Source organism: Anser brachyrhynchus, assembly GCF_964034855.1.
Source record: "Anser brachyrhynchus genome assembly, chromosome: 6".
Classification (NCBI taxonomy): Eukaryota; Metazoa; Chordata; class Aves; order Anseriformes; family Anatidae; genus Anser; species Anser brachyrhynchus.
The window spans coordinates 31,401,919-31,418,862 of NC_137700.1; the positions used below are offsets into that span (position 1 = coordinate 31,401,919).

The following is a 16,944-nucleotide window of genomic DNA, read 5'->3' on the forward strand; positions in this document are numbered from 1 at the left end:
CCCCTCACTCCCTCTTACAGCTTCCCAGCCCCTCAGCTGCTCTGGGGATGATGACTGTCGAGGACAGCAGCTTTGGACACCACCAGGGAGACCTGAACATCCTACCTCAGCACAAAAGCCTGCTCTGAAGGCAGTCTTGGACCACAGGTGCTGTCTCCACGCAGCAATTAGCCAGCAAGTTCTGTACAGGCAAGAGAAGAACACAAGTTACCTCCTTAAAAAAATGCAAGCATGGGAAGATGAGGCCAGGAAGCTTGAGGTTTGTATATGAATGACTTTATTTAAGTATGCTGGGCACCACCAGGCAACATGGTTTGGACAGTGTGCGAGGGAACAGTCAGGCAGATCAAACAAATGCTAGATTGGAGACGGCACCTTTCTGTCCGGTCACTGCAGTTTACAAAACGGAGCACTGCTGCTTCTGCAAGGCCAGCAGAGGGGCTGGGGAGGGGAGGAAGAGATCACTGGCACTGCCTGGGGCACATGGTAGGTGAGCAGAGGGGTTTGCTTCCTCCCCTCTGCACAGTTACAACTGACCAGCAAGAACGCAGCTTATTTTCTGGCAGAAGGAGGCTGAGCAGTGACAGCTCTTCTCTACCTGACGGGTCCGTGCTGAAAACCACGATCTGTTCTGCTAGGGGTAGGAGAACAAGCAACACGGCCTCAGCTGGGAACACACCACCCAACCTGCCTACCTCCAGCCTCCCAGATCCCAGGGAACACGCTTTGTGCTAGGGCAGCGTGCTGCTTGCTTACATTCACGTCAGCTGGGACAACACGCCAGCTCCTGCCCAGCCTCTGCAGCAGGGCTGTTTGCAACCCTCCCGCTCCTGCCCCTTCTCAGCTCTGGCGAGGGAGTGACCCCAAGGTGATGCGTGGAAACGAACGGAAAGGAGGGGAACAGAGACGAAGTGCCACCAAACAACTCCAGGCCCACTGCAAATGCCGGGTAATACAGAAAATCAGCGGTGAAAGAAATGAAGAGCACCAACAGAACCAAGGGGAACAGTGCCACACCCCCACACAAGCCGGCCTCTGGGCCCTCCCAGCGCTGCAGGAGGGAGGAAGGTGTTCCAGAGAAGAACAGCCAGCAGCTGAGCAGAAAGGCCTAAGCAGCACAAGAGTACAGCAGAACACAGCCCCCACCACAGCTTGCTGCTCCCAAACCCGCTGCTCCCACCAACGTACTGATGTGATTTATTGTCCTCTCCTTTAGCGCATCCAGAGAACAGCGAGGCTCCCTAAAGAACAGTTACCGAGTGGCGATGCAGGGCTGGCTGGTTATTTTGCGAAGCGTGTGTGCTGTAAACAGTGTTAACATCAAACAACAGACAACTGGGCAACAGGTGTTCAAGGAAGACCCAAAGCAAGATTCCCAGGTGCTGCGGTCAGTATTTGAGATATACTCAGACATTTCAATAAATAAAACAATTCTTACATTACAACGCACCTTTCCAACTATTGTTTTGCCCCCAAGTGGATATAGTACACAAGTTATGCCTGGCTGAAAACGCACGCTCCCTTCGCCCTGACGTGGCAGGGAGGAGGAAAACAGCCTCAACTCTTACAGAGAAAGAACGTGAGCGCTCAGTACTGTAAATCTTGGCAGGTTGAGGGGGAACACACAAGTGCCTTCACCCCCACTCTGGGGCACTTGCTTCCAGAGGAGAAAAGTTATTTAAAACAAGGAATGAGAGAGTAACCGTCTAGTATAATGAAAGCTGATTAGAGATTGCTTTGTTCTACTCCATGCAATATGAACTAAGTCCTATCACCGACCTCTCCAGCTGTGGCACCGACCCACACATCAGTCTGAGAAGTTCCACCCAGCCACACACACACACACACCCACACACACCAAAAACAGTGGGGGCAAACGGGCTTAACTGTTGAGAATGTGCTTTCTCTTAATTAAAAAAATATATTAAAAACAACTTCAAAAACCTACTGATGTTGAAGACGCTGCAGACTAACTAAGAAAGTAGCTACGGGGCCTCAGGTGTGTATTTCCAGACGATCCAGGCATTGCAGTCAGGCCGACTAAAGCCTGCGTGAGCGGTTTGCAGTGGTTGGCTCCCTTCTGGCTTGCTAGGCAGATTCTAAGCTGTTCCCTTTGTTTTCGCTTGCTCGTTTTACAGTGGCAAATGTGATCATAACACAGGAACTAAGGGACTGAAATGAAAAAGGAATGGGCCATTCTGGAGAAATTCAGACTGGTATTTTCTCCTTTCCATTAAAAAAACCAACAAAAATAAAAAAAAATATGAAGTTAGTATTAATACAACCCTCCTGCTGCTGTCGTCTTTGCTCAGTGACATCGGGGCATGCTGGCGCACACACACACATACAGGCAGCTCTCAGACACTCGGACTCAGAAAAGCGAGTTTAGAACTGAAGTGAGTCTTCGGAGGAGACTGAGGACAGGTCCCAGGGCTAGAAGGTTTTTCGGTGGATGGCACGAGCTCCGTCTTCTTCATATTCCTTTTTCGAAACCCACATTTTCTTAAAGGTGTCCAGTGAGGCCAGAATAGAGCCACTGGGGAGAGACAGACATGTTATGTATTACAGGAAAACGGGGGCACTCCCACTGCATCTCTGCTGAGAGGAGCTCTTTCTATGGCACAACGCTTCCACGCTGGAGAAAGGTGCCAAGGCTCCTGGTTTCCTACAACAGAAATGCTCTCTGAACGGTCACCTCCTCTCCCGTTAGCCTCAAATGTGCTGGCACCACAGAGCCTGGCACCAGCCACCCCCCAAACAACGCAGTGACGCTGCTGCAAACACCAGCCCTCTTCACGTGGGATCTGGTCTCACTGCCTTGGATTCTGGAGCTGAGTTTAGTTCTCCCAATCGGCAGAGATATACATAAGAGGGAAAATGCACCTAGAGCCTCTGCCTGAAGGCATTTACTACCAACGAGCTTGTTCAGCTTTGGCAGAACTGGACTGGCTAAGACAACAAGGAAAATTAACAGGACTTGCAGGAGCCTTAAAGATGCAAAGGGCTAAGGGGCTGGCAGCATGGATGGAGACAGGCTCAGGAACCAGGCTGAGTATCACGTGGCTGAGCAATGACACCCTTCCAAGACACAGCAGCAGGAGGGACAGTGGTATGAGAGCCAACAGACAGCAATTCCCCTGCCCTCCTCCCACAGGAAGACCCGGCAGCATGCAGTACGTACCCGATCCACGTGGAATACAATCTCTCCTGAGGAGCTGATATCTAGGAGAAGCAGAGAATCAGTCAGTACTTTTCCATGCTCCAGCCTGCTCCTCCTGGCACACTGCCCTCCCCACAGCTGACACACACAGGTACGACCTCTCCCACCATAAAGGCACCCAGCAGGTCCCCCAAAGAACCACGCCCAGGATCCTAGACAGGCATGCTGTCAGAGGAGCTACCTTCTCTGATGAAACCACACAGGTTTTCATCACGATAGCAGATACTGTTGGGCTGTTTCCAGGAAAGCTGTTGCTGGTTTGCACCACGTGGCAGCAGCATTTTTAGCACAGTTCTTTCAAGAAGACAAAGGCCCCAGAACAACACACAGAGCATGTGACAAACACCCAAGAGAATGCTCCTACCCTTATTTTGACGTCCTTCGGAGCTAGCTTCTTCACTTCGCTCAAGAGCCTATCACCAAAGCCTGCACAAGACAAAAACAAAGTAGTCTGAATCCCTCAGCAAAATTCCAAGTTCCATCTACTAACAATGTGGCCATATCCTACACCGTCCTATTTAAACATCCCACTCCAGATCTCACAAAGAAACCACTTCGGAGAAGCACAGAACACAGCCAGAGAAGTACCCGGATCTTGCCTCACTCAGACCTCAAACACTACCACAACAGACTCGGTCCCTCAGTAGCTGCATCCAGCCCCGTTGTAGAGCAGAACAGGGTTTGAACGGGAAAAACAGGATCTATCTGGAGATGTCTACCTGTGGATAAAGGGAGGACAAGTTCTGGCACAGGATATCTGTAAGTTAATAGGGGCCAGATGCACCCTGGTTCTGAGTAAGACTCAAAATTAGAGTGAGAATTTGTGGTCTGCTTCTCACAGTAACTCCCCAGAGAGAACAGAGTTCCCACAGCCCTCATCCCACAGGACAAGCTGGGTGATCTAGGTTATCTTCCCAGTTTCACATGAGAAGGAAAAGAAAAAGGGATCATGTATAGCGCAGCCCACTGAAAGAGAAGCAGGAACCTTTGAAAAGCGTGGAGCCTCCAGACAGCACAATGTTGGAGAACAGCGTTCGCCTCAGGTCCATGTCTGATTTTTGAATGGCAAAAACGAGCACCTCGTGGAGTCCTTCACATTCCTCCCCTATCAGGTCTGGCCGGAACAAGAGCTCCGGGGCTCGAAAACGGGCAGGGCCGATCTGCAAGGGGAGAAAGTCGCACAGAGTGAGAGCGCAGTGCAGCCCAGTTCACTGTCTCAAGTTTGGGTCTTTCTCTCTTAGGCAAAACTTCAGAGAAAGAGTTTCTTGGACACCCGTGCTGCATCGTTAGCTCCCAAGTGACCACCACATTGACCTACTACTTCTGGCAAAGGTGCTATTTCTGTTTTGCAGATGAAAGATAAAGAAACCTGCTGTTGCAAATCTTTAAGTTGCTGTTTCAATTGTAGTAAATTCTGCTGAATCGTGGTGTTAAATTGGCTCATGAGTAAGTGCTGTTAAGAAGCACACAATCCAGTCTAGTGATTTGCCATAAAAGTAACAATAAATCCTGTATTGCTGCTAAATCAAAGCTCTATAAAAATAATTTGCAACATTTGCTCAGCTCCATACAGCAGGTCAATGGTGGACAAGGGAGCAGATCCACCCCTGGTGCTTGGGGTAAGACCTGCATTTCTTCTCATTCAACCATTCTACAGAAGGCTCAATCTTTTGAGGAGTATTCCCAAGTCACTCTTCAAACCAATTGTTTCTGCAGCTCTAGGCAGGACAGAAGCCATGTACAAAACCCCAGCGGGATTTACAGAAAGCTGGTACCAACCCACACTTCATACCTGATCCACATAAAGATTTGATAGATCAGGTATGCACTCAAACAGCTCTCAGTCCCCCTGGCCATGCTTTGTCCTTACCCAGGACTTCCAGAAGAATTAGTGAGGTTTCTAATAACGTTTTCTTCCCCTAAAAACTCCAGTGCCCCAGTCAGCAGCCTGGGATGAGTTCTGCTCTTTTAAAATTACCCTCTCCCACCCAACACTGCATTAAGTTTCCCATCAGTAGGCAGAAGGCTATTCTGGAAAGCCAGTGCATCACAGGAGGAATCTTCTGACAGTGGTCCTCACAAACCTCAATCGTGCTTCCATCTGGCAGGTAGTACTGAGCCTTCTCAGTCTCCAGAGTCTCATCCTTCTGGGGGTTTATTGACAGGTAGCAGGCACGCTGGAGAGGAAGCAGAGTCAGGGAGAAGGAGATGAGAAGGGTAAATGCGAATACTTTTTATAAACACTTTTCTGACTACAAAAGGTAAGTTCCTTAACTATCAAAATCCAAGCATCCCTTTGGGGAGACCAATTTCAACACTACTTTGTGTTGGGGAAAAGACCTTTTGGGTTCTCATCAGGAAAAATACCTTATCTGCTCTTCATGCTTCGGCTCCATGTAATAAGAGACGTTCAGGCTGCTCACAATCGCTCTAGCTGCTGCTCACCTTTTGTTTTCATCCCTCTCTTACTGCTTAAGAAGTTATCTCCATCTGCTGCAGATGGGATAATTAACGTGAGAGCACTTCCAACCTATTGTACCGCAAAGCAGAACAGGCACCTGAAACACCTTCAGTGACACTAACCATATACAAGGGTGGCTTTAGGTAACTTAGCAACAGATTAGGAGCATGAACAAAATCTGTTATCACATTTCAGAGGAAATAACTAATAGCCAATAGTAAAAAATTCTTAACATGGTCTACGTGGCTTGCTGCCTGTTGTCCGCTTACATTTAAGTTATAGGAAACAAAATATCCTGACTCTTCAAACTGCTCCAGCAGCCTGTATTTTTTCTTCCATAGTTAAGCTTTACTGTTCCAAATTGTTATCACTTGGAGATTAAAAAAAAAACCCATCTAAACAGAATCACAGAACAGCTGAGGTTGGAAGAGACCACTTGAGATCATCCAGTCCGACCCCAATCCTCTAGTAGAGTCAGCTACAGCAGGCTGCATCCAGTCACGTCTGGAGTTATCCCCACAGACGGAGAACCTACAGCCTCCCCTCTGGGCAACCTGCTCCATTCTTTGGCCACCCTCACAGAAAACCCTTTTTCAGGTAATTTCTTTTATAAACTGTTTAACATCCCATTTTTTTTTTCCTAATTTTTCCCCTTAAAAAAAAACCTTGAGTCAGACAGACTGCAATAGATCACAAGCAGCTTTTGGGACTGAGAAACTCCCGTGTCTGGGATCTAAGCTTTGCACTTCCCACGGTACATTCAGACTAAATTTCCAAACGTCTCCAGAAGAAAGCAAGCTACAAACACAAGAAGCCAAAAGCAACCCCTCCAATTTGCAAGTCAAGTCACAAGCAGCACCAGTATCACAGAAATCTCACTGCAAGTTCCAGGCTCTGACATCCCAGAAATACGCTACACTTTCCCAATTAAAATTTATCTTAAAATAAGGCAAAAGGCGTAGGTTAGAGAGTGAACGCCAGACTGCTTCCGCTCCTCTTCAGCAGTCTCACTGGTGAGGGTAGTCAGTAGGCAGAGCAGGCCTTGGCTCACTTTTCCCTGCTTTGTTTCCCTAAGTCCAGAGAAAAGACTGCACTGGTTCAAGATGTTGCATCTAACAGCCTGCACGATGTCTTTTAAGAGCTCTATCACCCAGGATGCAAAGGGAGCCCTGGCCACTTACAAAGGATACAAGCATATTTCTGCAGAGTACCAGCTTCTTGCTCTGTCCCATAAGGACACTACAATCGCATTGCAACGCATGCTTGGTGTGTCAGAACAGGCTGCTTGTGAGGCACAGCCTTCTCTTGCAGGCGCCTGATCTCTACAACTTCTGGTGCACAGACACTGTCATACCTGCACGTGCTGCTTGCACCTGCAGCAACTGCAGCTTGTGTCGGTGGGGCTCGCAGGATGAGAGTAACTGCCAGACATGGGCAGTACTGAGCTGAGGACTGGCCCTGGGTACCGAAGGCATGAATGGCAGGCAGCCCCTGTCACACAAAGCCTTGCTGAAATCAGAGAGCAACCTGGCTGTGGGAGCACGGCGGTACCACGAAGTCGCTGCGAGCAGAGCAGTCACCAGTTCAGAGCTGCTCTTCGCCGCCCCACCTTTGTCCTCTTCTCTCGGAACACAACAGAAGCCAAGGTAACTGCTTTGCCAGGGATCTTAATCATGCCTTTCCAAACTGCTGCACAGCTTTAAGGCCACCAAACACTGCATTTGCCACTGAAAGGGAAGCCTTTGTAAATAGGAATGCTGCCAAGTGGATTTTTTTCCATGGGAGGGAAAGAAGTAGCAACTTGCAATATCCCACTCGTAATCCCTACCTGTTACGGATTTTCCAGTCTTAGCTTAAAGAGTAATACTAGTGAAATACTGGTGAAAGGTGTCAGACCTGAGAAACTGCAGTGCAGATACATGGAAAATACTCTGAACCGCCAGCTGTCTTCACCTCAGTGTGTACAGCCCCTTGGCAGGGATTGGACACAACCTGGGCTATAAATCTCAGACCACACGATGGCTGCGGTTGGAAGGGACCTCTGGAGGTCATCTTGTCCAGCTGCTCCCATTTCCAGCATGGTCACCTACAGCAGGTTGCCCAGGATCACATCCGGGAGACTCTACAACCCCTCCGGGCAACCTGTGCCACTGCTCCGTCACCCTCACATTAAAACAAATAAATAAATAAAATCCCTTTACATTCAGAAACCGTGTTTCAGTTTGTGCTTTCTGTCCTGTCCCTGAACATCACTGAAATGAAAGTGAGTCTGGCTCTGTCTTCTCTGCTCCCTCCCTTCAGATATTTACACACATTGACAAAACCCTCCCAGCCTTCTCTTCTCCAGGCTCAATATTCCCAGCCCTCTCAGTATCTCCTCACATGAGAGTTGCTCCAGTCCCTTAATCATCTTAGAGGCTCTGCTCTCCCTCAGGTAGAAAAAGAAATGAGGTTCAGAGCTAGGTAGGCTGGCACTTCCCACTGTATTTCAGAGAGCCACAACTTCCCTGGGGCAGAAATCCCTTCCTGGATAACCACAGGAGCAGACAGTACATCACCTCCTTGATGGTCTTGACAATCTCAAACTCTGAGGTTGTGTGGAAGTCGTAGCCTTCCTTCCGGAGATAGAGGCGCAGGAAGCGGGACACATCGCGGCCAGCGATGTCAATCCGCATGATGGAGTGAGGCATGGCAAAGCCTTCGTAAATGGGAACCGCGTGGGTAACGCCATCCCCGGAGTCCAGCACCACCCCCGTGGTCCTCCCAGTAGCATACCTAGTGAAGGGACAAACCATCGAGCCAAAAAGAGCAATTAAAGGTGAGCCCCAAGCATGCAGCACAACCAGACCCAACTCTAGGAGCAGAGATGTCACACAAACAGGCTATTAAAAAAAAAATAAAAAATCCCCACAGCCAGTTCTCATCAGATTTCATCCAATTCCTGTGAACTCTATTACAGAAATTAAAATTTAAATTCAGTTTATGCTTGAAACAGGAGATAAGTCAAACATTTGTGTGGTCTTCCCTGTTTTTTGTTTGTTTTTGGTTTGGGGAACAAATAGAATAAATTTCAAGAAACATTTCACAAGCGCAAATCAAAGATGAGAGGTACGTACAGGCTGAGCACAGCTTGCATGGAGATGAATAGTGCTGGCACGTTGAAAGTCTCGAAAAACACCTCAGCAGCACGTTCTCTGTTCTTGCGTGGGTTTAGGGGTGCTTCTGTCAGCAGCACAGGATGCTGGTAAAGAAAAAAAGCTGTGCTATAAATAACCAGGACGCAGCTAGATGCGTGCTCCCCCCCAAAAAAAATCTGCTTATTGTTTCCCTTTTGGAACCAAGAGTAGAACAAGACATGTGGAAGGGAGTAACTTCAGGTAGTGAGCTCTGCTAGACGGTGAATAATCGCTACTAGGTTGGGGGACCAGCAGGGCTCTGGTCTAGTTATGAAGACGTCTTAGGAAATCTGCCCTGTGAGTGACCCTTTTTCATTAAGGATGAACAAGGTGACCCTTTGTACCAAAAGTCAGCCAGACTGCCCAAAAAACACAGCCCCTAAGAAAGCGTAAAGGCGTACGGGTCTTGGCATGTGTAAGCAGAAGAAATATTCCTTCTCCACTTACACAACCTCTTACTCTCAGTCATTTAATAATTTTTGGTCAGCTCCTTCCAAACCACACGACTGTGGTTTTCTCCTTCCTCACTTCAAATTATGTCACTGCTGAGTGGGTATGCCTGATGCACAGGCAAAACAGGAAAAGTAAGGAGCACTTGGCATAGAGCAGAATATATTAGAGAGTGTGCGAACAACAAACGTTGAAAGTCAAATTTTCAGTCAGGCCAGAACATGAGATATGGGGAGGAATTCTTCTTGGACATTTCTCGCATCTCCCGAGAGGTGAAAGAGCTTAATTTAACAACAGGTAAGTTTAGAAAGAACAAAGGAAGAGTCCCAAGTTCTTCCTGAAGTTCAAAACCTCCCGGTGTTACGCACAGCAAGGAGAGACTCTGGTGTCATCACATAACGAGACATCTCACCTCCTCTGAGAACGTCTGAAGCTGGTCTTTTGAATACACATACTGCCAGATGCGCTCCATGTCATTCCAGTCCTTCACTATGCCGTGTTCCATCGGGTATCGGATCGAGAGAAGACCTCTGTGCTCCTGAGCAAACAGAAACGACAATCCAGCATACCTGTCGGCGGCTGAAACAATTCACTTCTGAGCATTACGACTACAAATTCACCTGAGAGACTCGCTTATTTCCGACTCCACTGAAAACAAACACATCTCCAGCGTACAGGGTGAAGACTGAACGTTAATCACAAACATCTCTTCCAGAGAAGCATACTCAAAGATTAAACAAGGCTGTTTTACACAGATCAGGAACGCATGGTGTCTGCAGAGCGCATTCCATCCTAACAGGTTTTGAGCCAACGTACAGACACCTATCAAATGCTATCTTTGCTCTACCAGCTCGGCCACGATATAAAACATAACAGGGTGATACTGGGGAATGTAGTTCAGAGGGCTCAGGGGAAACGTGAGACCAGAACGACTGCCTGCTGACAAAGGCACGACTGTGGAAAGCGAGAGCCTCTTGCCCACACCAGGGAGATAAAAGGTAACCCACTAAGGTCCATTTCTAAAGTTCCCAGTCAAGAAGACGGGGATGTAACCATACAGACCACAAAGTAGCCTAGAAAAAAGGAGAGAAACAGAAGGACTTGTGAAAATGAACTGGGACTGAGGAAAAGGTCTGTGGACAGCAGGTTGGCACAAAAATTTCATGAAGGTTCCAACTTCAGACTGGACACACTTAAAAGCGACAATCTGTTCTGCTCTTCAGACCTACCCTGCTCCCAAGGAGCCCCAGCTCTTTCAAGTGAGACTGCTGCAGCTCCTACAGCAGCACAGCAAGGCACATGGGGAAGTGCAGTAACACAGGCTTTCTTACCTCTGCCTTCGGACCAATGAAAATGTCCCCTTCTAAAGCACCAGCCATAACACGAACGTGCTTTGGTCTCCCCACACTGCAACAGAGGCAAAAGTATAAATGCTTCAGGAAACAACTCAGGTGTGCCCAACAATTTGCTACCTTTTGTTCCTCTCAGCCCCAGGCAGAGCTTTCTAACAGCAATGACAGTCTGAGGGCACTCCCAGGTGCAGACAGACCCAGGTTGGCTCTGTGTGAGCTAATCCCAGAATCAGAAGCGAAGGGAGCAGACTGTGGACACTTCTGAAGTAACAGGACGTGATCCAGTTGAGTCTGGCCACACTTTCCCTGATGATTCAGGATTCCAGCAGTGCCTGAGGTAAACACGGCTAGACTGAGCAGCGGCCTGAGCTGACAGACCCCCATGATATTGCTCGACCTCAGGCAGGCTCCTCAGGTTAGACCTTTTTAGTCCCATACCCCATTTCACCATACAGCTGAGTCTGCATTGGTCAGAACAAATACATCTGTTAAAAAAACACCCCATTCCAAATAACAGTCAGTGACTATTCAAAGTTCCTGATCCAGCAGTCCTTCTTCCAGTAAAGCTGTCAGAAAACCTCCAAGGAAGCTTGGCACGAATGAAGACTTCAGCCCACACACCGAAGGAATGCAGAAGGATTCACACCTCCAGCCCCAACTTCGTCTTTTTGGTGGCGACCTAATGTCTCAAGACTAAAGAATCCTGCAAAGCTGTAGTGGTTTGGGGGCCGAGCCTGAGGAAGTGACAGATCATCCTTCATGTCCCATGTCCCCCCTGCAAACCTGCAAGTGCTTTACAGCAGAGATCTTCTCTCCCTGACGCTTCTGTACAGCAGGCAAAAAATGCCTCATTTACCCAGTAACACAACCAGACCACTCTTCCCCTCCACATATCAAAGAATTGGTTCACGGTACTGAGAACTGAACAGGAGTACTTACTAGTTCGGGAAGCAGTATTTCGGTATTTGATCGCCTGCAAAACCTGCTTTAATCACACCCGAGCCCTGTGGGAGGAACAGATAAATACATCAGCTTACCACTCAGTCACCTTCCCAACTTTTAAAAGAGCAGCAAAGTACATCAGCGTTGCCAGATCCTCTCCTTTTCACTAGGGATAAAGCTCCCCGTGGATCCTGTGGGCAGGGCTGGCACAGGAAGGTGCCAGCAGACCGGCTCGGCCGCTAGAGGGGAGTAACCGGCACCCTCCTGGCAGGGAGGCGTCGCGCAGGGCACAAGCTCCAGGAGCATCCTGCTGTGGCTCCGGGTGCACGCCCGAACACCGCCCCGTGCAGGTGTTTTTCTAACCAATTCCACTGCTTCTGCAGCGTGTTAGAGGTGCGCGAGGCTGAATCCCAGCTCTGCAGTTTGCTGTCGATCTTAAATGCTCCCTGGGTGGAGGAGAGCTCTTCAGAAAGCCGTGCAACGGCCACCAAACCCTGCCAGCTGTGGGGGCCACTGCTAAACCGGGTAGGATCAAGGTTGTAAGCCTTACAGAGGGAGAGGATCTGGAGAAGATGAAGGGAGAGCAGATGAAGTCAGAGAAGGGAGTAGGCAGTGTGAAACGAGTTGGAGCAGAGAGTAGGAGAAAGAAATTCAGGAGGGGGATAGGCTAGCTAGCGCTCAGGAGGCAGGTCACAGAAATCCGATCAGAAAAGACACTGGGAACTAAAAGGGACTGCGGTCTGGAAACGACAAAGGTGCCAGTCAGCCTGCAAGAGGAAGGGCTGGAGGCAGGAAAAGCAGCTGACAGGATGGGGCTTGTTTAAAAGGGACAAGGGAGACGAGATGAGGGATGGCAGTCGAAAAGGAGCAAATCCCAAAAGCTTCTGTGACGTTCGAGGCAGCACGAGCAGCCCACTCGGGGTGGGTGAAACACCCACGGGAAGCCCCTGGCAGGGGGCTGGGGCTGGGCGCCCGGCCCCTCCGCTCTGTCCGTGGGTGGGCTCCGGAGGCACCCAGCGTGGGGCCGTGCCGACGCCCCCCACACACACCCCATCCCGCACAAACCAGCGACATCTCGAGGCACTGAGCAGCTCGCAGGAGCGCCCAAGTTTCGCTACGGAGCAGATTTTCCCAAGCTCCCTTTGCCGGCTGTTTCAGACAAGGTGTCGGGCTTTGCACGGTGCACTTGGTGTGCCCTGCATGGGGGCCAGCTGCTCCTGCCTTAAAACTCTTAGAGGCAGGTTTGCCAGGATGCATCTGCGAGAGAAGAATATGGGGGATGCCCTGCCAAGGGGACAAATCTAGTTCTGCAGAAGTGGAAGGGCTGCATCCTACAATTCCTGCCTCCTGGCAAATCTCCCAGCGCCTGCACACACAGGCACAGGTGGGACGAGGCAGCCCGCGAAGTGTTAAGATGCCATCCCCTCGGACGGCCGCTCCCCTGGCCCCTCACTTCAAAGCAAAGCCAGGAATAAAACAAACGCTATTTTGATTTTCCTTATCCAGCTTATAAACTCTGTACCCGGGAAATAACATCATCCTTCATCAAGCCCTGTAGCAAAAAAACAACAAAAAAACCCACACCAATAAACAAATAAAAATCCCTGAATCAAATGCAGTAAGGTAACCCCACCAGAATATCCTTCCTACTGAATATTTTGTTCTAGCTAATGACCGATCTTCCTGCCAGGACACTCTGCTGCTGGGGAACGGTTTCAGAACAACGATGTTCCTATTTTAACACGGGGGGGGGGAAAACTGCTTTATGCCAGGCCAGAAACTACCCCGCACGTCCTGGTGAGCTTCCCAGCGAGTTGTGCATTTTAAGATTTACATACCGAAGTTCAAAGTCAGCTGAATGTGTCGGCAGCTCAGCAATCTTTGCTGGAGCTACAGACAAAGGTTTGTTTTGAACGCGCCAGCAAGATGGGACTGGAGCAGAGTTGTGCTTCCCAGCGCCTGGGCACAAAGCGAGTTTGCTATCTCCATGCTACCGAGACCTGAGAGCACTTTCTGGCCATTCAAATTGTCTTCAGAACTTCTTACTTCTCTGAAGTTGTGTGTGTACTGAGCAGACCTATTTATTATACCCCATTTTGAGACTCCTATGAGTTTGAGACTCCTATGTCTCATTTTGAGACAGTTAGAGGAAAAGGTTTAAGCATTGAAATAATCCTAGACAGTTAAGAAAGTTTAAAATAAAGAGCAGGTTTTTCCTCTTTGTTTCAAACAAACAAAAAAAAAGGAAAAACAAGAAAAAAAATACCATGCATCCTCCTTCTTTTATAACCTCCGATTTATTAAAACTTAAAAGAATTTCCAAATTAACATCCTTCCACTAGTAGCAATCCTGGCTGGGCTTTCATCCTCCTTGCCAGTTTTCTTTTCTTTTTTTATCTGAGCAAAAAAATAAATAAATAAAAGAATAAAGGAACCACATCTTCCTTGGCCTTCATGTGTGAAATAATCTCATGGAAAATTATCATGAGTATCTTGAGGTGGCTGAACATACCTCTCCTGCTAGCTCTGTGGCCAAAGTCAGTTATCGATTCACCCACCTCAACGCCTTTCGGACTCAAATTTAAATAGAAATCAAAAAGCCAATCTCCCATGTAATACTTTTTACGGAGAATGCACATCTCATATTTTAAACCTATTTTATTAGATGCACATTTTATAAGATCAAAGCCACACCAAAGACATGGCAGCCCTTACTGACAGCTCTGATGTTTATAATGCCCCCACTCAGACAACAAAGACAAATTTTCTCCTCTTTACATGAAAGAGGAGACAATTCCGTGAAGGTCAAGGAACTTGCGCTTGCCTAGGCCACAGCTGAAACATGGTGTCTGTGAACACGTGCCTTCTGTCCACCAGGGCTCCCGGGACATTTATTCCACAGAGAACTTGCTGGAGTGCAAGAGGGGGTCACACGTGTTTAAGAAGTGACTTACTGGACAGGGCAGAGTATCGGATCATGCAGGGGTACAACTGCAGCCTCTCACTGTACGCTACAAAACTCCCTGCTGGAATCGGGAAGCTGAGCGTACTGTTTGGCACAGAAAACAAGTCGTGGTTGAGGTTGTGGCCACATACCTGAACATCCTTTTGGAACACACCGGGATACTGGGGCAGGCTGGGACGGGGAGGGCCTGGCTTGTTGACCAGCTCAGTACCTCAGCTCCCCCTGCCCGTCCTCCCGCAGGTGCACATCCATGGGCAGGGCAGCGTTCAGCCTTGCAAAGCTGTCGGCAACTCTGAGGCAGCAGGAGCGGCACCACCTTTCTGTGCAGCTCTGCTTCCCACCCTGCCTGAGCTCACGAGAGCACCAAAAATGCAACGTCACCACAGGGCTCATCGGCTGACAGCCTGCGAGCACTGAAGGCAGATCTCACAACAACTGCTTCATTCCACAGCTCATACAGGGAGGGGACGGAGGGAACTCATTTATCAGAAAGGCAAGAGTAAGAATTAGCTTTTAAAAGCAGCTGTTAAAATGACAAAACAGTCGGTTTCTGACCATGAACCCTTCTTCAGGTCTGAAGCAGGGAGGAACGAGCAATCGTTGCGCTAAGTAACAAAAAGGCTGCTGTTAGGCAGAGGCTGCTATTACGTGACTGTATCACAACAAATTTGTCCTCACAGTGCCTGGGAAGAACTAGCGGCTAGCTAATCACTGCAACACGGCAGGATCAATGTTACTCCAGTCATTTCTAAGAACAATCAACCTAAGCCCTGCCTTTAAGTCCCCAGTAATCTCTCCGCTGTGATTCCAGAGGAAGAAACAACAACAATGCGTATTGGAGAGCTCCGGTTGTAGAGAGGCAACTGGGGCCGATAATAAAGAAAAGGTTGGAAGAACTGACTCGATCTGAGATCTATAAATCGTTCAGATTGTGAAAAAAGCAGTGGGTTGAGATGTGCTCGGCTAGCATGCACACATGTCATATGGTGAAAGGATTCGGCAGAAACTAAGATGACGTACAGAGAAGGCAGCGCGAGCACTGACCCTCTGAAACGGCAGAACTGGATCGCTGACAGGAGAGGCCAGAAGGGAGGGGCGTCAACGCGTGACTCAGCTGAGGAGGCTCCCTCCGAGCCTCCCCATCCCTTTCCTCCTCCCTCTCCTTCGTCTTTTCCCTCAGGAGGCCACCCCAAACTGCTCAGAAGCAGCCCAGGAGCACCGCAGGTGACGGCCGGGACCCACCCCAGGCCCAGCTGCCACCGCGGGCCTGCTGAGGGGCAGCGCCGCGAGCCGGGCCCAACCGGCCGATAAGGGCCGCCACACCCCACGGCCAACGTGGCCCAGGCCGGGCAGAGCCCTGAGGGGCTGGGGCCGGGCGGGGAACTTGTGACAGGAATTTGAGACGCGGGGGGGTCCCGGTCCCGGCCCGGGGGTCCCGGTGTGAGGGGCGGCGCCCGGTGCACGCCGGGAGCGCGGCCGAGGCCCCGCCGCGGAGCACGCCGGGAGCCGGGCCCCATTGTCCCCCAAGGCACAAAGCGGGCCGGGCGGGGCCCGGCCCCTTCTGACGGACAGCCCCGCCGGCCAATGAGAGCAGGCGCTCCGCGCAGGAGGCGGGGCGGGCGGAGCCCCGCTCCGGCAGGTGACGGCGCTGACTGACGGCAGCGCCAACCAATGGGAGCGCTCCGTCCCGCCCCGCCAGCACGCACCTCGGCGGCGGTGGGGGCCGCTCCTCACAGGCGAAGGGCAGCGACCCTCCGCCGGGTGACAGGCAGCCGCCTCAGCCAATCGCGGGACGCCGAGCCACCATAGCCCCGCCCCGCCAGGACGCAGCACTAGGCGAGGGCCCGAGGCAGCCGGGCCGGGGGGGGGGGGGGGAAGCGGGCGGGGCGCGGCCGCCCCCGATGACAAAGGGATCGCCGCCGGCGGGCCCTCCCCGCTCCCCCCGGCCCCGGGGCGCGCCACCGGCCGCACTCACGTTGTCTATCACGACGGGCTGGTTCGCTATCACGTCGTAGGACTCCATGGCGAGCAGCCGCCGCAGCCACCCGTCAGGGAGCAACAGCCCAGCCGGCGGCGGCGCATGCGCGGAAGGGAGGCGCGCGGCCGGCTGGGTGATGTATTCCTCCGGCCGCGGGGTGTGATGGGAAGTGTAGTCCTGGCCCCGCGGGATGCGGCGGGAGGGCGTGGCGGGAGCGGGGCATGCTGGGAGTTGTAGTGCGGGGAAGTTGTAAATAAGGGGGGGGGCTGTGACCGACTGAAAAAGGGGTGGCACAGAGCCACGGGGGGGCACTGCTGGTTGTGGGGTGCAGCGATTCTGGAACAGCTGCTGCCTCCTTCCCTCGTGGATAGGCATCTGGGTGTCTGCTTGCTAGCTTCTT

General features: G+C 50.6%; 1 protein-coding gene across 1 annotated transcript; it reads right to left on the reverse strand.

The window, feature by feature from the left end:
- Positions 1 to 260: 260 nt before the first annotated feature.
- ACTR1A (actin related protein 1A) lies at positions 261 to 16,698 on the reverse strand. The gene is made up of 11 exons (XM_080596912.1): positions 16,542 to 16,698; positions 11,599 to 11,663; positions 10,639 to 10,714; positions 9,720 to 9,845; positions 8,798 to 8,922; positions 8,240 to 8,456; positions 5,305 to 5,397; positions 4,206 to 4,380; positions 3,585 to 3,646; positions 3,182 to 3,222; positions 261 to 2,536 (listed from the first exon to the last, which is right to left on the reverse strand). Exons 1-11 carry the CDS (start codon positions 16,587 to 16,589, stop codon positions 2,434 to 2,436), a joined length of 1,131 nt encoding a protein of 376 aa, XP_080453038.1. The 5' UTR covers positions 16,590 to 16,698; the 3' UTR covers positions 261 to 2,433.
- Between the last annotated feature and the right edge of the window lie 246 nt (positions 16,699 to 16,944).

Bases quoted from the DNA above. Each gene is read 5' to 3' on its own strand.
- ACTR1A (XM_080596912.1), bottom strand. From the start codon at position 16,589: ATGGAGTCCTACGACGTGATAGCGAACCAGCCCGTCGTGATAGACAAC. The intron at 5,398-8,239 runs GTGATGTACTGT...CTTCCTCTCCAG, and splicing joins TTGTCAAGACCATCAAGGAG to CGTGCCTGCTACCTGTCAAT. The intron at 3,647-4,205 runs GTTCCTGCTTCT...TGTCTTGTGCAG, and splicing joins AGGCTCCACGCTTTTCAAAG to GCTTTGGTGATAGGCTCTTG.